Source organism: Erinaceus europaeus, chromosome 13, assembly GCF_950295315.1.
Source record: "Erinaceus europaeus chromosome 13, mEriEur2.1, whole genome shotgun sequence".
Classification (NCBI taxonomy): domain Eukaryota; kingdom Metazoa; phylum Chordata; class Mammalia; order Eulipotyphla; family Erinaceidae; genus Erinaceus; species Erinaceus europaeus.
Genome location: NC_080174.1, coordinates 67159829 through 67183679, shown reverse-complemented (window position 1 = coordinate 67183679; position 23851 = coordinate 67159829). Strand labels below are relative to the sequence as shown.

Genomic DNA, 23851 nt, shown 5'->3' with positions numbered 1-23851 from the left:
CCCAGGATCATTATGGGATGCAGAAGGTGGAAAGTCTGGCTTCTGTAATTGCTTCCCCGCTAAACATGGGCTTTGGCAGGTTAACCCATACTTTCAGCCTGTCTCTTTCCCTGGGGGGGGGCAGGGATCTGGGGCCCCACCTTTTCCCAATAACCGGCCATACCTCTCTATTTCCCTGGTCACAATAGACATGTCATGGCATAGGTGATAGCACAGTGGTTAGACCATTGAACGCTCAAGCATGAGGTCCTGAGTCCTATCCCTGGCAATGCATGTGCCAGAGTGATGCTCTGGCTCTATCTTTCATGTTGGTGAGTAAATATTTTAAAAGAGTAGGTATGTCACTGAGACCAGACCAATTATAGAATTCCATTTCCCTGGATACAGTGACTGAACTAGGGATGAGATGGATTGTTGTTCTCCCTCATTCTTAGTGGGTATACGGGGAATTTGTTTTTCTTTTCTGAGGCTGTTACTTTGGGACAGTGAGAACTGGGAACTCATCTTTCCTTGAGGTCTGTGAAAGAACCTGAGAGAAGCCCATCTGGAAAGGACAATGAGGTCACAGAGAGAAGTGAAGCAGAGAGAGGTATAGCATAGAACCTCTGGAATCAGCAGTGGCCAAATTAAACAAGCCAACATGCCTCTCTTTCTTTCTTTTTTCAGCGCGGGGCCCTCATATATGCATGATTTCACTGCTTTCAGGTGGACATTTTCATTTTTGTTTTTTAATTTCAGAGAGACAGAATACCAAATGTCTCAGTGCCACAGCACTACCATGTGGAGCTCAGGCTTAGCCCTCTGACATATGCCTTATCAACTGAGCTATCTTCTTGTCAAGTGTTCCTTTTTGCTGAAGCTTGTTTGAATTGGGTTTTTGCTTGCTTGTAATAATAATAATAATAAAAATCTCTACTAACCCAACCCCTTTACTCACATATGTGGTTTGGTCTCTGTTCTTCACCAAGGAAGGACCCGGTTTACATTCTTTGCTGTCTCCTGAAGAACTTTTCTTAGGAGCTTATTTGGAAGGGCCAGGGAACCTGATCCTGTACTGTTCTTTCACTCTCTTAGGCTCTTGGCAATTGTTTCTTCCTTCCATGTTATTCCATGTGAGACCTGATGGCTGGCCAGATGCAGGAACCCCTGGGCTCTCTGTACTCCTACAGAATGCAACACATTCTTTCTCCTTCTTCATCTTTTGTTTGTGTATTGGATAGAGACAGAAATTGACGGGGAAGGAGGAGACAAAAATTGAAAGAGAAGGGAAGAAAAAGTGAGAAACCTGTAGTACAGCTTCACCATTTGTTAAGCTTTCCCACTGCAGGTAGGGGCTGGGGACTTGAACCCTGTTCTTTGTGCACCATCACATGAATGCCCTGGGGCCAGGCAGTGGCACACCTGGTTAAGTGCTCACATTACAGTGTGCAAGGACCCAGGTTCAAGCCCCTGGTCCCTACCTGCAGAGAGAAAGCTTCACAAGTGGTGAAGCAGGGCTGCAGGTGTTTCTCTTTCTCTCTCCCTATCTTCCCCTCTCCTCTCAATTTCTGTCTCTATCCAATAATAAATAAATAAAAATATTTTTAAAAATAACAGCTCTGTCGGGTATGCCACCTCTAGGGCCCCCAGCACATTGCTTCTTGGTTCAATAAGACAAGCTGGGTAAGCTGAAAACAAGGTTCTTTGAGTACAACTCAGGGGCTCACATACCTATACTTCTTCCTGGGGCCGGTTTGACCCAGCATTTCTGACTCCATTGGAACCTGGGCAGATGCCACTTCCTCCGTCAAGCCATATCTCTTCCTTCACTCTTTACCTGCCCCCCCCCCCAATTCCTTCCTCTCCCCATCTTGCCTCTCATCAGCTGAGACCCTTCCTCAGAAGTCTTGTACCTCAGGGTTTGCTGTGTCCTCTTTCACACTCTGACTTAAATCAAGGAAGTGAGAGCACAGTAAATGGTGGCCTTGATGTGAGACCCGAGTTCAAGTCTTAGTTTACCATTCTCTGAGCTCTCCTTACCTTTTCTTTTCGTTTCTGTTTTAAATTTCTTTATTGGGGAATTAATGTTTTACATTCAACATTTTATTTTTTTTAAAAAAGCAAAAAACCTTATATTTCGGTAGTCGGACGGTAGCACAGCGGGTTAAGCACACATGGCACAAAGTGCAAGGACTAGCTCAAGGATCCTGGTTCGAACCATTGGCTCCCCACCTGCAGGGGGTTGATTCACTGTCGGTGAAGCAGGTCTGCAGGTGTCTATCTTTCTCTCCCCCTCTGTCTTCCCCTCCTCTCTCCATTTCTCTCTGTCCTATCTAACAACAATGACATCAATAACAGTAATAACTACAAGAACAATAAAAAACAAGGGCAACAAAAGGGAAAATAAATATTAAAAAATTAAAAACCTTATATTTCAAACTGTTTAAAGAATTTATTTTGGGACTGGGTGTTGGTGCACCTGGTTGAGCACACATGTGACAATGCGAAGGACCCAGATTCCAGCCCCCGGTTCCCACCTGCAGGAGGAAAACTTTGTGAGTGGTGAAACAATGTTACAGGTGTCTCTCTGTCTCTTCCTCTCTATCACCCCCATCCCTCTAGATTTCTGGCTGTCTCTATCCAATAAATAAAATAAAGATAATAAAAAATTTTTTAATTTCTTTTTTTTCTTGTTTTTAACGGGGGCTTAAATATGTGTTGTGCTCAACTGACAGGCTATGACATGGAGACGTTTGGTATGAAGGATTATGGGCCCATGAAGGATGAATTGTTTTATGTATGGGAGGGTTTTATGGGGTAGATGACTAAGACAGGGAATGGGGAGAGGCAGGCAGTGGTGCACTTGGTTAATCATACATTTTACCATATTCACGGATCCAAGTTCTCATCCCTGCTCCCCACCTGCAGGTGAAGTAGGCCTGCAGGCTTCTTTCTCTCTCCTTTTCTATCTCCCTCTCTTCTCTCAATTTCTCTGTCCTATCCAATTAAAAAATAATAAGAGAAAAGAAAATGGAAAAATGGCTATCAGGAGAGGTGGATTTGTAATGCTGGCACTGAGCCTCTGTGATAACCCTGGTGGTGGTGGGGAGGGGAGGACGAATAAGTGACCCAGGCAAAGGCAATAATTTCTTATGAATAAGCCCAGAACCCCAAGAGACCCCCTTAGGGTGGCATTCAGTGTGGTCATAGGTGGTAGTTGAAACAGGGCCTTGAGGGCCTTTCAAGAGCTTATCATATCTAGAAGAGGGGAGACTGAAGGGCTGGCATGGTCAGCTTAGGACTGTAGGCAGATCCCTCTGGCTCCTTGGCAGCTGGATGGGGTGGAAGATAAACAATTTGGGAGCTGGAGGTGGACTCACCTGGCCAGGCTATTGATGATGAGGGCCTGAGTGGGGAGATTTCAGGAGATGGGAGCCCAAGACCTGTGTGTCTCAAGGCAAATCGACAGGACTTTTCACCCTCATTCCACCCTCAGTGTGGCTTCTGCTGGATGTTGCAGCCCTGAGTTCTTATCCTTCTGAGTCACCTCCTTAGGTTCATGTTTGCCCTGAGGCCAGGTCAGCCTCCTTCCTCTGTCCTAATTGCTTCCTGCCAAGGGAGCTGGTTCCCTCCTAGTGTCCTTGAGAAAACTCTTTGTAAAAGCAATGGAGCATTTCAGGAGGAAGCAAGCACCACCAGCTGCCACTGCCCCCAGCCCCCTCCAGCAAGTGGAGTCCTTTTGGTTTTTGGGGTGTGTTCTGAGAGGAACACTTTTCCACAAAGCTCCCACCTTATTCAAGTCAGTGTAGGGGGTGTTGGGACTCTGGGCAGGGTTCCTGTGTTTGATGTAGTCAAGTTATTCACAATAAGCCTTGAGTAGCAAGGCAGATGGGGGCTGTCAAGTTGTACCCTCTGGCATGACAGGGACCATACGGGCTAAGAGCAGTCCTGGTTCTCAGTTTCTCCAACTGCCCAGAACCACTCATTTAGACTCTTAGGATGCCTTCACTGGACAGAGGGAGAAACTAAGTTCACCCCGAATGCTCCCTTCTGGGGGAGCTGCTCTGCTCACCAGTCTCACATATCAGCATGTGGTCTGATAAGAGATGAATGGAACATGGCTGGAGAAATAGTTCAACTGGTAGAGCATCAGACTTGCATACCTAAGGTCTCCAGTTTGATCCCTGTATGTAATGAAGTGGTGTTCTGGCTTGTCTCCCTCCTCTCTCCTTCATGTGAAACACTCATATGTAATTAAAAAAAAAACAAACTCAAGCGCACGTGGCGCAAAGCACAGGGACCGGCGTAAGGATCCCGGTTCAAACCCCGGCTCCCCACCTGCAGGGGAGTCGCTTCACGGGCGGTGAAGCAGGTCTGCAGGTGTCTATCTTTCTCTCCCCTCTCTTTCTGTCTTCCCCTCCTCTCTCCATCTCTCTCTGTCCTATCCAACAACAAAGCAACGTCAACAATGGCAATAATAACCGCAACGAGGCTGCAACAACTAGGGCAACAAAAAGGAGGAAAAATGGCCTCCAGGAGCGGTGGATTCATGGTGCAGGCACCGAGCCCAGCAATAACCCTGGAGGAAAAAAAACAAACAAAAAACTCTTGGGTTGGGGAAGATAGTATAATGGTTAATCAAAACAAACAAACAAAAATCTTTTATGACTGAGACACTAGGTTCTCCTCAGCACCACCATATGCCAGAGCTGAACAGGCTGGATGGTGTTCTGGCTCAAAGAAATAATAAACAAATCTCTTAAAAAGAAAAAAGATGAATGGACCAAGGGCTCCCATCAAAAGTTAAGATGAACTAATCAGACTCTTGCTTGTGAGCTGGACCTAAGAGATACAGAGGGAAGTTGTCAGTTTCTTAGAGGGTCAACACAAAGTTGAGGATATAGCTACTTTGTGCAAGGAAACCATGAAACTCAGGGGTCAAGAGTGCAGATACAAACACTGTCCAAAGGATGATAGTCTGTGAGGTCAGAGAGGAGAAGAGAGACTTGGCTGTGAGCTCTAGTTCTCGGGTGGTCCAGCTTTCCTGTTCTCCATCTTTAGTGTATTTTATGGGATGCATTGGATCGACCTTCCCGTGGTGCATCCCGTGAGTACCCATTCATTGGGGAAACTGATGATCCTTCCTAGCCGACTGAATCCACATGGACCCCAGTCACTTTCAAAGCCAGCAACAAGCAGCTCCTGACAGCTTTCAACCTGACCTGTTGACTGGCTATGGAAGAAGGGCAAACGCTAGAAGAAGAAGAAGAAGTGTATTTTATCTGATTATCCTTTCTCTGCACTAGCTTGAGTAGGGCTCTGTTCCATGTAGCCAGCCTGGGCTTGGACAAGGATGTTACTCCCAGGAATGCTCCTGGGGTCTCCCCACTGAGTGAGCTCACCCAGGTGTCTTCTCCCTCCTGCTCCCCCACACTTTGGCCCAGTCTCAGGTTAGGGAAGAGTAGAAGTCCTAGGCAGTCACACTTTTTTTATTCACCGTCAGTGAAGAAAAACACACTGCACAGCACAGGGTTGAACAGTGAGGACAGTCACTCTGGGCACAGCCAGGAACAGCACATCTGGAGGGACAGGGGTCGGTGCTAGAGAATGAGTTGGGAGAATCTCTTCTGCCCCTCTAACCTGTCCCCACTTCCTGGGACTTCACACTCCCCCAACCTCCACTTGGCAGGAAAAGCCACTCATCTTGAGAGGCCCAGACCTGCCCCTACATATTGGCAAAGGGAGAAGAAAATCCTGAAAATTTCAGGATTCAAAAAAAAAAATACCTCATCTTTTTTTTTTTCCTGAGTCCCCTCAATTATAGGATTTGAATCATTATTTTTTTTAAAAAAAAGGTGAACACAATACCTAAGAAATGTATTCTTGCCTCCACAGTGATCTGCACAGAGTCAGTAAGCACAAAGCCTCACTAAGGGTCGATCTTCAGGAAATACTTGTTTTAATACATTTCTGTGGGTTTGTGTAAAAGTATTTACAGTGTCATTTACTCTCCTGCCTATAAACCCAAGTATCTTCTCCCTCTTCTGCTTTCCTTCTATCTGTAGTAGGATGAATTTCTACCTTAGGGACTTTATCAGTGTCAGGAAAAAAAAAAGCCTTTGCCTCTAGTGTCCTTTTTCTTAATTTTTTGATTAAAAGGTTCATTATATAATTCTGACTATATTGGGGGGGGACTGAAATGGCCATATGAAGTAGCCCTTGCTGAAGATTTTTGCAGATAAGAAATAAAGGACTCATCAATTATCACAAAAGAGTCAGTAAGAAGGCAAGATTCTGGGATCTTGGAATTTACAGAGTTACTGCAGGAAGATAGAGAACTTCACAGGGAGGCTCAGATGTATCAGTGTTTTCACTGCCTTGTGTTAGAGTCTCTGCACTGCTAGCCTCGTGTTCTGTGGGAAGCCCTGCTTAGCTGGGGCAGGAACGTGAAGCCTGCCTCTCTTCCCAAGGCAGTTCTGGCGCTCTACCACAGAGGCTCCGGAATACACAGGCCTGGGACACCCAGGAGCATGCGGGAGCAAAGCCCTGCCTGTCTGTGGTTTCTCCTAGCCTTGAGATAGTGATCCCAGTTCCTTTCTAGGTAGTTTGTGTTTACACTGCTGGGCTGGCTGAGAATCCTTGACCTGACCAGCAAATATCACCCACGGGTATGTCTCCAGAAACCTGAAGTTACCAAAGATGCCCTCATGGATAGAACATACCTACCATCAAGGAGAAAACAAAATGTTTTCTTAGGAAGGAGAGTGGTGACTAAGACAGTGCAAGTTGCTTCTGGGTTTCTGAGTCTGAGGTGTGCCAAGACAGTACTGATTGATTAGCAGAAATATCCAGGAGCAGAAGACAGGATGCTCAAACTGTGAGGACTTCAACCAAGCTCCTATTTTTTTTTTTAAGACCACAGCCTTAGAAACTTCTTAGTAGGAAGCTCGTAAAAGGCTAAAACCAACTTAGTTTGCCCCACAGTCAACCTATGCACAATTCTGCATCAGAGAAATGAGCAGGGAAGAGACTGAGGGAAATAATCCTGCTTCAAACTCTGGGTTTAAGCCTCAGCACTGTGCCACCTCCTGAGACTGTTCTGGCACAAGAGACTCACCCTCTCAATGACTCAGTTCCCAGGTCTGGAGAAAGGGATAAGAAGCTCTCTTTCCATAGCTTATGAGAAGAGAATGGGACAGGGTAGATGATATGCCTTTGAAAGTCATGAAGTTCTGTGTGTTGTATATTAGGTTAGATTCAGTATTTAGGGGAAAGGAGCCCCACTGTGTAAAAAACCTTCCCCCAGAAAACTCAGGTCTCAGTTGACCCAGGCTACTGAGTATCTGTGTGTCTGTGATGTTGACTGACAGCACAAGACACATGTAGTGGCCAGCTCCTGAGAGCAAGGGAGCACCCCTTGAGGTTTAATTGGATAAAACCCTGCTGGCTACAGCCTGACAATGTGAATCTCGCAGGCTTTTCATGTGGCTGGTCAAAGCCAGAAAGACAGAAAGAGGGCGGCAGCCTAGTAGCCTTGCTACCTCTCAGGGCAGCAAGAAGGAAGGCCTAACAGAGTTTGGGGTAAAAATCCAGCATTCTGAAGAGTTTCTACTTTTAGAGAGGGAGGACAGGTAAACACTCAGAAGTAAGAGGCATGCTGCATCTCTTCCCTGCAGATATGATCCTGTACCCCCGGACTCAGCAACCATTCCCTGCTCCCACCCTGGAAGGACAGCACCTGTGGACTAGATTATTTTCACCAGCAGTTCAAGAGGAAACCAACTGTCACTGTACAGCAAAGCTAATTTCTGATCACAGGTAGAGAAGAAAGGAGACTGAAAAAAATTTGATAAAGAAACAAGATGGATTTTTCTGGCAGTCAAAGCATGCAACTGTATATAGCTCATGGATCCAAAATTTGAAAGTAGACATGGGGAAGTAAAGCCAGTGCAGCTGGAAGAAGACAGATTGAATTACTTGGCAGATTTAGGATTGGGGGTATATATGTCAAAAAGATCTTTCAAATGGAACCTGCCTAATACAGTTTTAGACATTTGGTCCACAAACACAGCCTGGCAGCCTAAACAGTGGCCAGGTGGTCCTCTTCTTCTAGCTCCTTCTGCTTCTGGAGCAGTGAATGAACAAGTCCATCCTTGAGACTCAGTCAAACCCAGAGCTGAGCTACCATGATGTGGGAAATACATTCGTCTCACTCTTGGCAGACCCTGTTTTTTTTTTGTCTCTGAGGTCCGTACCCAACCAGAATAAGTGTACAATAGAGAGTTGCTCGCTGAGTTGGGAAAAAAAAAAATCATTAGAAAGGAAGCAGCAGAAGCAGCAGAAACTGCTGATGGTAACAGCTTAGGACTTAGCCTGCTAAGAAAAAGTGTCATCTGGCAAGTTTGATGATATTGTCCCTCTATTTCTCAGCTCCTTCCACTCCCTGCAAGTTAGCATTTTCTATATTCATGTAATCATCTGACAAGAAGCCAAGAAATATAAACTATGTTTTCATATTTGAAACTAAGAAAATGACTTTAGCTCTTTTAAAGGGTACTAAAAAAATAACTATGACATAATTTCAACTCTTCTTAAGACTTCTATTTGCAAGGTCCCTAGATGTCTAAATACTTTTTATTTCGCACTTCTTCAGCTCTGTGGGGAGCTGACTTGAAACACTGAACAGTTATTAACCACCCTGACTTCACCCTCTGCTGAGCTGTGCCCAACAGCCCTTCTAAGACCTTGATACGGAAGTCTGCCTCGCTACCCTGCGAGCTTCCAGAGCACACAAATGTGTCCTGTAAACTACCATATCCCTAGCACCTAGAGGTGCCTGGCATTGGACAGGTGCTCAATAAACAGTAGCTGAAGAAAGGACTGAATGAACACTCCAAAGACTGGGGCCAGAGAGACCAGGTAGAATCAAGGGGGCAGGGCAGAGACCTGGATCCTCAACAAAAGGACAGACCCAATTTGGCCCTTGAACTTGGGCCTGTGGGACCATATCCTAGAAAGCAGCATCCCAGGACAACAGAATTTCAAAGCAGAACCCCTTCTTAACTCTGCCTCTTGGGGCAAAAATCAACTCTCCTATACCCAGTGGATGTTGAATCCTGGGCTGAGACTGGGGATGAGGCAAGATGACAGGATACCTAAGGATCTGTCTTTTCCAGGGTTAGGTGGTCCCTCAAGGGTCTTGACTGAGGAGAGCAAGAACTTGGGCAGAGGGATGGGTGAGCCAGAGGGTAAGACTGGAGTATCCCTCCCCCTGGGAGGTCATGGGGTGGGAAGTGACCACACCCCTCCTGGCCAGGGGCCCTGCCCCTCACCAGCCTCTACTTCTGCATGTCACACTGCAGCAGCAGCACAATGGATGGGTCGCTTTTGGCCGCCTCCTTGAACTCCTCCAGCGTGATCTGGTCATCCTTATCTTGGTCCATCTTCTTGAAGATCTTGTCCACACGCTGCTGGGGTGTGAGCCCATCTTGGTTCATGCGCATCATGATCACAGTGCCCACCATCTTGTAGATAGCCTGGCAGGGCAAGGAGGGAGGATAAACACTCATGCAGTGTAGGGATATTGGGGTCGATGGAGATTGGGGGTGAGCAGGGAAACCACTGGAAGATGATGATCCTGGAAAGGGACCTACGGCCACTAAAACTAGATATTTAAAGAGCACCTCACACTAAAAACCAACTCTTCAAAACAAAAAACAAACAAACAAAAAATACAACCCAACTCTTTACCCCAGCCTGCTCCCCCAACCCAGCATTCCCTGTCAGTAAATAATCTTTATTCTAGTTGCTCAGACCACAACCTCTATGCCATTCTTGAGTCCTCTCTTCTCACATCCCACATCCAATTCTTCAGCAATTCATGTCAGTTCTAATTTGCAACCAGCCTCATCTCTGTTTTGCTACCAGTCCCATATCTAATTTGCAATCAGCCTCATATACAAGCATTCCTGCTACTTCCACTGTCCCTCCATCTGTTCCCCACCCCCTCCCTGGCAGAGCACTACCAGCTTTGGTTAATGTTGGTGCAGTGAGTCTTTTTGCATAACCATTATGCTATCTTCCCTGCCTCCCCCCCACCCCCAAGAACTGCTCAGTTCTGGCTTATGGTGATGCTAGGGACTGAACCTAGGACTTCAGAGCCTCAGGAACTCCATTAGCTTTTGAAGAGGCTACTGTGGAAATTTCCTAATGGGTCTCTCCACTTCTGCTTGTCTTTTTCTACCTTTTAGTTTGTCTCCACACAGAGCAGAGAGAGCCCTCTAGTGGCTGTCCATCTCCCCCAGCACAGGCAAGTTTCTATCCCTGCTTATCAGATGCTAAATGATCCTGGCTACCAATCTGACTACCTCCCACAACTCTGCCTTTAATCACTCTCTTCTAAGGTCTTGGCCTCATCTCAGACACTAAAAACAATCCCACCTCAAGATCTGTGCAGTCATTGCACAGAACACCATTTCTCCGAGCATCTGTGCTGTCAGCCCTTTTACTTTGTCCAGGTTGCTACTCACATTTCATCTTATATAAAATAACTGCTTTTGTGGACTACAGAGATAGCATAGTATTTATGCAAAAGGGCTTTCATGTCTGAGGCACCAAAGGTCTCAGGTTCAATCCCCGATACCACCGTAGCCCAAAGCTAAGCAGTGTTCTGGAAAAATAAAATAGATTAAAATACAACAAATGATTGCTTTTTTTCAATCACTCTCCCTTTATTTGCTTATTTTCTTCATAACATGACATACATATTTGTTTCTTTTTTTTTTTTGCCACCAGAATTATCGCTGAGGCTTGGTGCCTGCACTACAAAGACAAATCTACTGCCTATTAGTGGCTATTTCTGCTATTCCCCCACCCCTTCTTTCTATTTTATTTAATTTTTTATTTTTTTATTTGGGAAAATTGAGAATATTCACGTTGGGATGAGAGAGAGAGAGATAGGAATTGAGCTTGTACTCACATGATGACTCAGACAGCTACCACTTATTTTCTATTCTCTCTCTCTCTCTCTCTTTTGCCTCCAGGGTTATTGCTGGGGTCTGTACGAATCCATTGCTCCTGGAGGTCACTGTTCTCATTTTGTTGCCTTTGTGGTTGTTATTGTTGGATAGGACAGATAGAAATAGAGAGAGGAGGAGGAGGAGGAGACAGAGAGGGGGAGAGAAAGACAGACACCTGCAGACCTGCTTCACCGCCTGTGAAGCGACTCCCCTGCAGGTGGGGGAAGCTGGGAACTTGAACTGGGATCCTTACTCGGGTCCTTGCGCTTTGTGCCATGTGCGCTTAATCTGCTGCACCCCAGCCCCCCACCTTTGTTTCTATTTTATTTGATAAGACAGAGAAATTGAGAGGGGAAGAGGCAGAAAAGAGGGAGAAAGAGATACCTGTAGACCTGCTTCACTGCTTGTGCATGAAGCTCCCTGTAGAGGGCTCAAACGTAGGTCCTTGTGTGTGCTCAACTGGTGTGCCATTATCGGGCACCCCCTGTTGCTGCTGTTTTAATTTTTTTTTTCCTAGAAGGAATGGTTTTGTGACTGGTTACTTTGTCCTTTTATTTATTTATTTATTTATTTTTTTACTAGAGCACTGCTCAGCTCTGGCTTATGGTGGTGGTGGTGGGGGATGGGATTGAACCTGGAACTTTGGAGCCTCAGGCATGAGTCTCTTTGCATAACCACTATAGTATCTACCCCTGCATGTGAGTAGTTACTTTAAACTTGGCATGTGGCAAGTGCTCAGTCAATACTTTTTTTTTTTTTTTTTTTCCTCCAGAGCACTGCTCAGCTTTGGTTTATGGTGGTGCTGAAGATTGAACCTGGAACTTTTAGTGCCTCAAGCATGAAAGTCTTTATATAATCTTTATACTATCTCCCCAGTCCACAATCAGTACACATGTGCTGAAAGAAGAAACAAATTAAGAACTTGAACTCCTTGTCTTTGAATGTAAAATGACCGTATCCACCCCTAGAGTGTTGGGCTAAAAGCTCCTCGGACGAGATTGCCCTACAATGAGAATGCAACCTGTATCGAGGGAGCCCGGGTGCAGGGAGGGATGCATGCAGCTAGGAGTCCCTGAGGTCAGAGTAGGGTGGCTGGAGTAGGTGGGGTCAGAGCCACCCCCATCCTCACCCCCGCAGGGGTCCCCATCATCACCCTCTGGGCTCCACCCCAGCGCACCTCGATGATCTCCAACATCTCGAGGCGCGTGATGCGCCCGTCGCCGTCCAGGTCGTACATCTCAAAGGCCCAGTTGAGTTTCTGCTCGAAGCTGCCGCGGGAGGTGACCGACAGGGCGCAGATGAACTCCCGGAAGTCGATGGTGCCATCGCCGTTCTTGTCAAAGGTGCGGAAAGCGTGTTGCGCGAATTTGGAGGCATCGCCGTAGGGAAAGAACTGAGGGAGTGAGGGTGGGTGAGGAGGTGGGTGGCCTAGGGCGCTGCCGCAGCAATCCTCCCCCCCACCCCCAGCCGCTGCCCCAGGAACCCTGCTCCGCCCAGCCACACACACCTCCCACCGCCCCAGGAGCCCGGTCCTGCTCCGCCCCCGCCCCGCCCACCTTGATGTAGAGCTGCTGGAACTCCTCCAGGTTCAGGATGCCACTGGGGCAGTCCTTCAGGAAGCCCTTGTACCACTGCTTCAGCTCCTGCTCGCTGAACTCGGTGTTCTGAACCAGGTCCTCCAGCACCTCTGGGGCCAGCTTGCTGTTGGTCTTCCCCATGGCAGGGCCTGGGGGACAGTGGACTCCCTCGACTTCGTCCAGAGCAAGATCCCCATCTCAGTGATGGCTCCTTAGCACCCCATAGACCAGGGTTTCCTGTCTCCACTACAGCTGCTACCCAGAGCATACCCCCTCGCTCCCAGGGTCAGGACCCCCCTTTCCACAGCAGGGTGTCTCTCCCCTAGGGACCAACCCTAACACCTTACATTTCTTTCTCTCTTCCTCCTCCTTTTTCCTCTTCCCCTCCTTCTCCCACTCCTCCTCTCCCTCCTTTTTGTAGATGGAAACAGAGAAGGCAGAGAGGCAAAGAGAGTGAAAGAGACAAGCGCTGAAGCGTCCTTCCATGTGGTGAGGGCTGGGCTCAAACCTGCGTGATGTGCACGATAAAGCAGCGCACTATCCAAGTGAGCTAGTTTGCCAGCCTTATACACTATTTAAAGAATATTTTTCAAATTTATTTTGTATAGAGACAGAAGGATGTTGAAAAGGGAAGATAGGAGAGATACCTGCAACACTGCTTCACTACTTGTGAAGCTTCACCCCTGCAAGTGAGAACTGGTGGCTTGAACCCAGGCCCTTGCACACTGTAATGCATGTTCAACCAGGTGTGCCACCACATGGGGCCCCATGCACCACTTTCCAAGCTTGGCTCTCTGCTCCCACTGTTCCCCATTCCCATAGAAGTTTTATCTTCCTTTAACACAATCCTTCCCTCCACCCCACTCCTCACACAAAGGAGGGCCTGCCCCTCATTACACTCTCCCAGAACAGGGTCTTCCCACTTCCAGTAGTCTTCCTTTCCCTTCCAACACCCCACAACTACAACAGGAAACTCCCTTGTCTTTACAGCAGGGTTTCTTTCACCCATGACCTCTAGCTTTCCAGTTTAGCTCTCTCCTCACTGACCAATGCTGCTCACCCTAATTTTCATCCTCTCCTCTCCTAGTTATAACTTCTGGGACTCTCAACATACACAGTAGAGTTTTTTTTTTAATTAGGTTTTTGCTGGGGTTCAGTGTCTGCACAACAAATCCACTGCTCCTAGTGGACATTTTTCATATGCATATGAAAAACACGTATACATACTATATATATATATATGCTTGCTTTTTTTTTGGTCACCAGGGTTATTGCTGGGGCTCATTGCTGGCACTATGAATTCACCACTCTTGGCAGCCATTTTTTTCCTTTCTTTCTATTTTATTATTTATTTATTTGCCTCCAAGATTCCCATTGGGGTTTGGTGCCTGCACTAATCCACTGCTCCTTTGGACATTTTATTTATTTATTTATTTATTTATTTATTTATTTATTTTTGGATAGGATAGAGAGAAATTGAGAGAGGAGGGGAATATAGAGGGGGAGAGAGAAAGATAGACACCTGAAGACCTTCTTCATCACTTATGAAGTGACACCCCCCCCCCAGGTGGGGAGCCAGAGGCTTGAACCAGTATCCTTAAGCAAGCCTTTATGCTTTGTACTATGTGCACTTAATGTGGTGCACCACTGCCTGCCCCCTTTCTATTTTATTGGGTAGGACAGAAAGAAATTGAGAGAGGAAGAAGATAGGGAGGGAAAGAGAAAGAGAAACACCTGCAAACCTGCTTTGTCACTTGTGAAAAAGCTCCCCCTGCAGGTGGAGACTGGAGACTCGAACCTGGGTCCTTGCACATGGTAAAATGTGTGTGCTTAAGCCAGTGTGCCACTGCCTGGCCCCCATAGGAAAGTATTAATCCTCTCCTTGTTCTTAGAAGCTTTCTGCATCCAACTCTTGCTTGTCTCTACAGTCTCCTCTCCTACCAGGGACCCCAGGCGGGTTCCTCATGTGTCCCTTCCTCTCCCTCCATATCTTTTTAAATTCCACCCCCTAGGACCTCAGGAACACCTCACTAGAAGCTAATGTCCCTCCTCCCTCTGCACAAATTGATATCCCTGGCTATATTCTGTTATCCATTCATTTATTCATCCCCTGAGTATTTTTGAGACTGGCTGTGTGCCCTATGCAAGTGATGAGGATAAAGTAGACACAGGTCTATCTTTAGTAGCTCATAACTAGGTGAAAAGAGTAGACAGTAGAATCTTTAATTCATGCCAAGGAGTTTGGCATTTACGGGTAGAGGGCAGAAACTCCTGGAGCTTCAAAGAAAGGACCAGAAAGAGAACATTCAGCCCTTCCTGAACTAGGGAGCTGGCATGACGGAGACAGAGACCTTGCACAGACACTCAGATTTGGGCCTGGAGGCTCAGCTCAGAAGTAGTGTTGCTGAGAAACGGGTTTAGAGAGGATTGAGTCAGTCCCCAGTTTGAATATGAGCCTTTCAAGCACCTGTCCCAGGGGAAGTATTTTCAGAGGCCGATACAGGTTTTTCCTCTCCAAGAAACCCAGCCAAAGTGAGGCCCTACCAGGTTCTGAAGGCTGGGTGGACACTCACTCCTGTCTGACCTCTATGGGAGGACTGTCTCTCCAGAGTCTGAATTTCCCAGGAGTTAGGCTGGGAAGTGACTTTGACCTGCTTGGAATCTATTTGGAGGAATGCCAGACTCTAACCCTAGGGTATCCTGTCATGAAGACACTCTGGAAAAGGGACCCCTTAGCCTGGCAGAGGGGGATCCACTTCATAACTCCCTATCACAGTGGCTTCCAGTCCTTACTGCTGGAAATGCCTTACACAACCAGGCCTGAGGCTGCCCTGTTCCACCCCCTCCCTTGTTGTTTGAACTCAGGCTAGTTATGGGCTATATCTCTGGACCTTAGCTTCCTCCACTGGGCAATGAGGATGCTCATAGGATCCTCTCCTTCCTACCACTCTCAGAGGATCTGGAATCCTTTATGTCCTTTGGAGATGCCTGGGAAGGGGAGGCATGCCTTTTTAGAAATCTGGAACTGTGAGACTCAATGCCGTGACACACCAGAGCCAGAGTCAAGGATGCTCCCAGAATTCCTATAGGCAGAAAGGGGCGGGCTTTGTTGACTGCAGCCCCCCTCCCCAAAGCTAAGGGAGCTAGAGGTGTTTCATGGGAAATACAGAGGCCCTCCCTCTGTCTCCTGTGGGATGTGCCTGTATGGCTGTGTAAGCGGTTGGTGGTATGTGGGAGCATGCCAGTGTATGGGACTGCAAATCTGTCAAAGCACACACATGGTGTCTGTGTGGCTCTCACCTCCTGCCCCTTTTATTCCTACTCTATGCTGCCTTTCTACAATTCTTTGTCTTTTGGAGCCATATCTGTTCCTGGCTTCCATTTGGCTCCAGGTTCACTGGAGACTACGTCTCCTTTATTTTTTCTCATTTCCTCTACAACTGTTAGATTGACAGGTTAAAGCTGTCAGTGCCCTTTAAGACCATTTCCTTATTTTAGTGAAGACTGAAAACCCAGAGAGAGGAAAAAACCAGCCCAGGATTATATAGCATATCAGTGGAAGTGTTAAGGTCAAACTGAGTCCATGCCACCTTCCCAGGCTACCTTCTCCAAATCATGGTTACTTTTGTCCAGATCACACCTTCCTCATCTCCACCTGCCTTCTAGGAACACCATAGTCCTGGTCTCCCTCTTCCCTCTAGTGGGATCTTTGGGTCTGAACCCCAGGCCAGGATATACTTCTTGGAGTAGCCCACCAGCACCTCTGATTGAGCATATCTACAATCAGACCCACCCTTGACCAGTGGTAGTCCTTCTCTCTTCATTGTTTCTTTCTCCCCTACCTCATGTGTGTGTGTGGGGGGGCGGGTAATGATGTCATTATTTTCAGTTTTACCCTTTCCCTTTCCCCTAGGTTCAACTTGTCACTCAGTCTTGTTGCCCCTTCTTTTGATGTTTTCCTGGAACCTTAGCCATCGTGTCTGTCTCTCTCTGTCTCTGTCTCTCTATTCTCTCTCTTCATCCATAGTAAGGACCAAGAATATGGTCAGGGGCTGAAATCCAGTTGGGACACTGTTTACCAAGCCATGTCCCAGGGCTCAATTGCCTCACAGAAAGGGCCTTCTAATTCCTCTGTTTCCAGGGAATGTCTTTCCTGGTTTCTTCCAGAAATATAATATAACCTACAGGTAGTCATGTGTATGGGTGCCTTCAAACTCCAGAATCCTCTAGAATCTGGTGTCAACATGCATAACAATGTAGTCTTACCTCCCACCTCTCCTTTCCAGTTAGTCACCTCACCTATTTGCTTAGCAAGTTTCCTCTCCCCTAATATCGTTTCTTCTCTTCTGGGCTGACGCAGTTATAATCAGCCTTTGGGCCTGGTTGAAGTCCACTTCCTTATGACCCGCCTCTCCCAGCCTCAACAGTTGACAGTTAGTAGCATGAACTCGGCATTTTGGGCATGAATTCACCCTGTAAGGTCATGAACTTAAGCCTTCACAAATGTGTAGACTTGAGAACTCTCTAACCCTCACTGGGCAGTCTGGAGTTCCAGAATGGGAGAAGCCTTTGCATTTATCCCTGCTTGAGCCAGAAAGAGTTCTCCAGGCTGCACAGAACAATCCTGCAGAAACACAAAGGTCATGGCAGGAACACAGTGCTGTTCAATGAATGCCTTTTGGTAAATCCCATGAGAAGAACAGAGCCTCCTCCTTCCTTATCAGAACAATGTCAGGCTGTTTTGTTTATCTGTGTTTTCCTGCCATTGCACCCACTTCAGAGATGATGGAACACAAGGAAAGAAAGGATTCACTCAAGATCAGCAAGACCCCATCAGCAACAAAGTGAAGTCTGGAACCCATTAGAACATGTTCTGTTGGAGCTGTGTCCTGTTGGGCATGATTAGATTCCTCTGCTTACTCTTTTTTTAAAGGTTTTTTTCTTATTTATTTTTATTTATTTACTTATTTTTGCCTCCAGGGTTATCACTGGGTCTTGGTGCCTGTACCAAAAATCCACTGCTCCTGGAGGCTATTTTCCCCCCTTTTTGTTGTCCTTTTTTTTTTTAATTACTGTTGTGGTTACTATTATTCTTGTTATTGATGTCATTGTTGGATAGGACAGAGAGAAATGGAGAGAGGAGGGGAAGACAGAGAGGGGGAGAGAAAGACAGACACCTGCAGGCCTGCTTCACCACTTGTGAGGTGACCCCCCTGTAGGTGGGGAGCCGGGGGATCAAACTGGGATCCCTACATCCCTTCACCGGTCCTTGTTTACTCTTTTTTTGCCTCCAGGGTTATTGCTGGGGCTCAGTGCCTGCACTATGAATCCACTGCTCCTGGAGGCCATTTTTCCCATTTTGTTGCCGTTGTTGTTTATTGTTGTTGTATAGTACAGACAGAAATCAAGAGAAGAGGGGAAGAGAGAAAGATAGACACCTACAGACCTACTTCACCACTTGTGAAGTGACTCCTCTGCAGGTGGGGAGCCGGGGGGCTTGAACCAGGGTCCTTATGCTGGTCCTTGTGCTTTGCACCATGTGCACTTAACCCACTGCACTACTGCTGGCCCCCTTTTTTTCTTTTTTACCAGAGCACTGTTCAGCTTTGGCATATAGTGGTCCTGAGGATTGAGTCTGGAACCTCTGAGTCTCAGACATGAAAATCTATTGTGTAAACTGCTACGCTATCTCTCCAGCCCTTACCTATAGTTGTGAAGGAACTGGCATTACCTCCTACACAAGGCTGCCCCCTCTCTATGTCCAGGAACTTCTTCCAGAAGGAGGGCTCATGTTTGTGGGCTTCATGTGGGGGTAGTGGTGGCAATAAGGGTGGGAGAGACCGTGGGAGCAATAATCCCACACCCTCACCCAGCTTCAGAGGCGCTGGTGCTGAGGCAGTTGCCATGGTGACAACAGCTCCCTGGTCAGGAGATTTTCTCTTTTTCCTCTCCTCCCTTTGCTTTTCTCCAAGCAGCAGCCATAGCAGCAGGTCTTTCTCCCACAAAGGGTGGGACCTGTTGACTGCCTCTAACTTGGTGCCCTTGCCATAGTGGGTAGGTGGCCTAGGAGGGGCTCCTAACAACTGAGAAGGACCTGAGCTTGTATCTAGGCACAGGCAAGATGCAATGTCTCTTTGGTTAGGACTAAACTTCCCCAGACATCCTCTCTCAAATTTCCCTAATGATCTAGGGGAAAAGTGAAAGGGTCCTGTTTTCATAACCAGTCACAGAGCCAGAACATGTCATCATTAGAAGGTTGTTCAGGATGACCTCATTCATCAAGTCCACCCTCTGACTTCCCCCCTTCCCTGTTGCATGAAGGATCTGAGAGGGAAGTGACTTGGACAAAGTCAAACAGCAAGTGAGGCATAGGCAAGATTCAAACCCAGCTCTGCTGCCCTCCCTCTGGTTCAAGTCACCTTAAGGGAAGGAGTGGCACATTCCACAGGGTCCCTTAGCATGGCTTCCATGGAACAGCAGGAAAATGGAAGAGAGGGAGTGACACGGAGTAAGGAGCCAGAGAGGGCATGAATTAGAAAGACATTGGGGGGTGGGGGTGAGAGGACACAGTGCTTTTTGGCTGTGAAAGGTGAGGGAAATGGAGAAAGCATGGGGGCCTTGCAACAGCAACTAACAAGTTATGGGTAGTCAGCGAGGGGTAGTGTTCTGGCTTTATCCTCCAGTCAGGATGAAAGAATCCAAACCTGAGTCTCTGCCCAGCTCTGGGACTGACCTTGTGTGTGGTGGGTGCTGTGGAGAGAGGCGGAGTGAGGGTGGAAGTTCTTCCCTCCCCCAGTTATGTTGTGAGCTCTGCCAGTTTGAGGGGTGGGGAGTGAAGACAGGCTGGGGGCAGGGTGAAAGGAGGGTGGGTTCTCTGTGGAAGGGGAGGCTGTCTTTGGGGCAGGTGCATTATAGTGTGAAGTGCCCTGGCCTCTGGATGGTGTGGGTGGGGGGCTTACTAAGGAGTTGGGAGCTGGGAGCTCGGAGGAATAGCCAGCCTTAAAGGCAGGAGGGTGATCCTTACCTCCCTTTGAACTTGCAGCTGTGTGTGTGTGTGTGTGTGTGTGTGTGTGTGTGTGTGTGTAGGCGCGCGCACGCGCTAGCGGCTGGGGCAGTAGTGGCTCTTACCTGACCTGGGGGTACCGAAGTGTCTCCGCCTTCTTTTCTGAGACCGTGGGGCCGGTACAGTGGGTCCCCTGTCTAGGGGCGAGCTCTCCTTGGGTCAGGGAGATGAATCAGAGAGGCCAGGAGACAAGGATGGGAAAGGAGAGTGGAGGGGGAGGGGACCAGGGCCTCCGCCCGGCCCTGCCCACGTTACCTGAGGCCGCTGGCTGGATCGCTGGGTGGCTCGGAGCCTCGGCGGGCCGCGGGGACAGAGGCGGGCTGGCTGGCTGGCTTTGCAAGGTCCGCGCCCCAGCCGCCTCCCAGCTCTTGTATCACTATGTGTCTCTCGGAGGCGACCTGATTTGCATAAGCCACGCCCCATCCATGGCAACTTGGGCGTGGATTGGCTCCAGGGGGGCGGAGTGGCAGGCGGGGTTTCAGGTGGGGACCCGGTGGCCAGTGAGGGCCAGCTGCAGGAGCGCGCCCCACCCGCCCACCCGGGCTGACCTTTCCGGAGCCACTAGGAAAAGGGTGGGTGTGGGGTAGGGCTGCACCCCTAGCTGTATCCAGCCCCGGGACTCAGATCCCAAAAGGCTAAAGTCTGGGGGTGAGACGCATCGACGATTGCAGCGGATTCGCACAAACAACCTCACGGTCGCTATGGAAACGGGAGAGCCACCACCAGCTTCCCTTCCAGGGCCCCCAGCGGGGGTGGGGATGGAAGAGGAGATGAGTCACTAAATATGACCACCCCCTTCCATATCCCACCCCAACTGGAAGAGGGCGAAGAGGGGCCGCTGAGTAGTGGGGGGCGGGGGAATGGGGAGGAAAAGATAGCGTGGTCCGCAGCCCACGCCTTCACACTACCCGCCCCCCCAACCAGACCACTCCCCTCACACAGTGCAATAGAGGGGGTGGGGGTGTGTGGGGAGAGCTCAGTGCCGAGGGCGAGGCCCCTGCGCGCTCTCACTGCGAACCCTCTCATACGGACCCCAGGAGGCCTCCAGGGATCTCTCCCAGAACGATGCCTTTGCACACCCGGTGGAGACCTCGTTCCCCACCCTCGCGTCTGCCCGTCCCGTAGACGGAGCCAGTCCCCGGCCGCCGCCAGTCTCCGGCCTCGGATGTTGACACAAGCCAGGGCGGTTTACACAGCGCGAGTCTGGAAGGTTTCAGGGCCCCGGGAGCACCTCCTCCCCGCACTTGGGGGTCTCTCCCAAGTCCTGCCTGGCCGCCCCGGTTGCACTGACCTGCAGCTGGGAAACGCGAGGCAGAAGGAACCCTGTGACTCCAAGTGGGGGGCAAAAGGTAAAAAAAAAAAACTCAGCCTCTGGCTGGACCACGTGCGAAGAAAGGACATGTCAAAAGTGGGGCTGAAGGGACTGAGCAGTGGCGCACGCGGTTGAGAACACAGGTTATCATGCGCAAGGACCCGTGTTTAAGCCCGGAGTCCCTACCTAGGGAAGGTTCTGGAGCGGTGAAGCGGTGTTGCAAGTGTCTTTTATCTCGCTATCACCCTTTACCGTGTCGATTTTTCTGTCTCCATCCAATAAATTATTTCATTTTATTTGAGATGGTGGGGGGGGGGGAGGAGTAAATGTTGGGATGATAGCGACGTAGATCTGCCAGACAAGGATGAAGGTGAGGCTTCTGCTGCAGGTCTTAGAATCTCCGGTATCAGACTCCAGATTTGTCAGGAAGGAACCAGTGATACTTTGTAAAAATATCATATCCCCCCCCCCCCACACACACACCACCTGTTTTGCTGTTTCTCCTTCTGGGTCAGGCTTTGTCTTCTCTGTGTCATCCTCTCCGGAGAGCAGTACTGGAGCTCCCGTTAGCAAACACACCCCTGATCCCTTTGGTTGATGACTTGCCAGGGACAGGTGTTTAAAAGCACTGACACTATCATTTCCCCAGCACCTTCTCTGCTCTGGGTCTCAGGGATCCAAATTTGAGTGGAAAATCATCTCTGACCACAGATAACCACAATCCAAGGATAAGGAATTAGAGACTATGTAAAATGCTAGGAATGATATCTGAAACTCTAAAATGAAACTCACTATATATAACCATGGCCAAGACCATTCACTCTTTGGACTTCCTAGTCTGTAGAGTGTGGGAGGTGGCACAGGAGGCCCAAGGAATCAAGGGAAGAGCTTCAACTAGGAAAGAAAAAAGACTGTTACTGTAGACCCAGGGAGATGGCACAGTGGTAGTTCACTAAGTTTTTATGCCTGAGGTCCCAGAGATCACAGACTCAGTATCCAGTACCACTGTATGCTAGAGCTATTTCCTTTTCCCTTAATAAGTAAAATAAATCTTTTTAAAAATGCTATCACTCTTAGGCAGGGGAAATAGCATAGTGGTTATGCAAAAAGACTTTCATGCCTCAAAGTCTTTTTGCAGGTTCAATCCTTCGCACCACCATAAACCAGAGCTGAGCAGTGCTCTTGAAAAAAACAAAACCAAAAAGAAAGAAAGAAACAAGAAAACAGGCACAAACTACCACTCTAGACAGAATTATGTGGACATGAACCTGACCACTCTTACACACCTGTGAGCTCCTTAGAAATAGCTAACATTGAGAGCCTACTTTGTGCCTGGCACTATCCTAACACTTTCTATGTCTCACCTAATTTAATCCTTGTAAGAGCTCTTGAGATATGAGACCATACAGGGAAAGAAATGCAGGTACTCTTATTACTTCCTTTCACAGATGAGAAAATTGAAGTATAGAGAAGTTAACTGATTCCAAGTTCCATAACTAATCAAGTTGCAGAGCTGGGATTTGTACCTAAATGACATGACCATTGGGTCCACACTCCTAGCCAGGTCACAACATTCTCTCTCTTTTTATCTTTCTTTTTTTAATCTTTATTTATTTATTGGACAGAGCTAGAAATTTAGAGGGCAGGGGGAGACAGAGAGGGAGAGAGAGAGAGAGAGAGAGAGAGAGATACCAGCAGCCCTGGTTCACTACTCGCAAAGCTTTCGCCCTGCAGGTGGGGACCAGGGGCTCAAACCTGGGTCTTTGTGCACTGTGATGTGTGCACTCAACCAGGTGCGCCACCACCCAGCCCCACAACATTGTTTCTCTTTAAGACTTTTCAAGTTTTTGGTCTAGGTGATGACACACTCAGTTGATTACACATGTTAATCATGCACAAGGACCCAGGTTCAAGCCTCAGGTCCTCACCTACAGGAGGGAAGCTTCACAAGTGGTAACACATTGCTGCAAGTCAGTCCCTCCTCTCTCCCCTCTGTCTTTCTCCCTTCATTCAATTAATTTCTCTTCATCTCTATTCCATAAATGAATGAATAAGTAAGTAAATAAATAAAATATTTAAAAATGTTTTTTTAATTTTTATATATATTTATTTTCCCTTTTGTTGCCCTTGTTTTTATTGTTGTTGTAGTTATTGTTGATGTCATTGTTGTTAGATAGGACAGAGAGAAATGGAGAGAGGAGGGGAAGACAGAGAGGGGGAGAGAAAGATAGACACCGCTTGTGAAGCAACTCCCCTGCAAGTGAGGAGCCGAGGGCTCCAACCAGGATCCTTGAGCCGGTCCTTGTGCTTCAAGCCACGTGCACTCAACCCACTGTGCTACCGCCCAACTCCCTAGAAATATATTTGAATTATCTTTAGTTATTGGATAGAGGCAGTCAGAAATTAAGAGGGAAGGAGGAGATAGAGACAAAGAGAGACAGAGATAACTACAACACTGCTTCACCATTTGTAAAGCTTTTCCCCTGCAGGGGAGGACTGAAGGCTCCAATGTATGTCCTTGTGCATTATAACGTTGTGCAACCAAGTGCACCACCACCTGGCCCCTTAAGAAATATTCTTCAGGTCCTTAAAGGAGAAAAGTCACAAATTGGACCATTCATTTCTAATTCCCCAAGCCATCAGAAAGCCAGTTTCCTGGGAGAAGCTTTTCTATCTCTGAGCTAAACAAGGTGTAGGATTCCAACAGCAGCTCTAGAGCTGGTGGAGTGAAAGCAGAGAAAAACCTTTACAGTCTCCCTGGACTGTTAGGGGGCCAGTGTGTGACTTTTGACTTCATCTTTGGCTCTGGAATCAAACATAGGATCCAGGGAATCCCAGGAAAGCAGAAAATAGAAGGCAATAGGTACTCTGGTACTTTAAGTCACTCAGGCATGACTGACCA

At 47.9% G+C, this 23851-nt stretch overlaps 1 protein-coding gene across 2 annotated transcripts; it reads right to left on the bottom strand.

Annotated features, from left to right (window-relative positions):
- Positions 1-5450: 5450 nt before the first annotated feature.
- On the bottom strand, positions 5451-20027 carry HPCAL4 (hippocalcin like 4). Of its 2 annotated transcripts, XM_060206174.1 has the most exons (5): positions 19893-20027; positions 19703-19790; positions 12554-12723; positions 12175-12390; positions 5451-9515 (listed from the first exon to the last, which is right to left on the bottom strand). In XM_060206174.1, the coding sequence occupies exons 3-5, from the start codon at positions 12713-12715 to the stop codon at positions 9318-9320; spliced, it is 576 nt and encodes a 191-aa protein (XP_060062157.1). In that variant the 5' UTR covers positions 12716-12723; positions 19703-19790; positions 19893-20027; the 3' UTR covers positions 5451-9317. The 2 variants fall into 2 exon arrangements, with proteins under 2 accessions (XP_060062157.1, XP_007527151.1); XM_007527089.3 differs by lacking the exon at positions 19703-19790 and having other exon boundaries at positions 19893-20010.
- Between the last annotated feature and the right edge of the window lie 3824 nt (positions 20028-23851).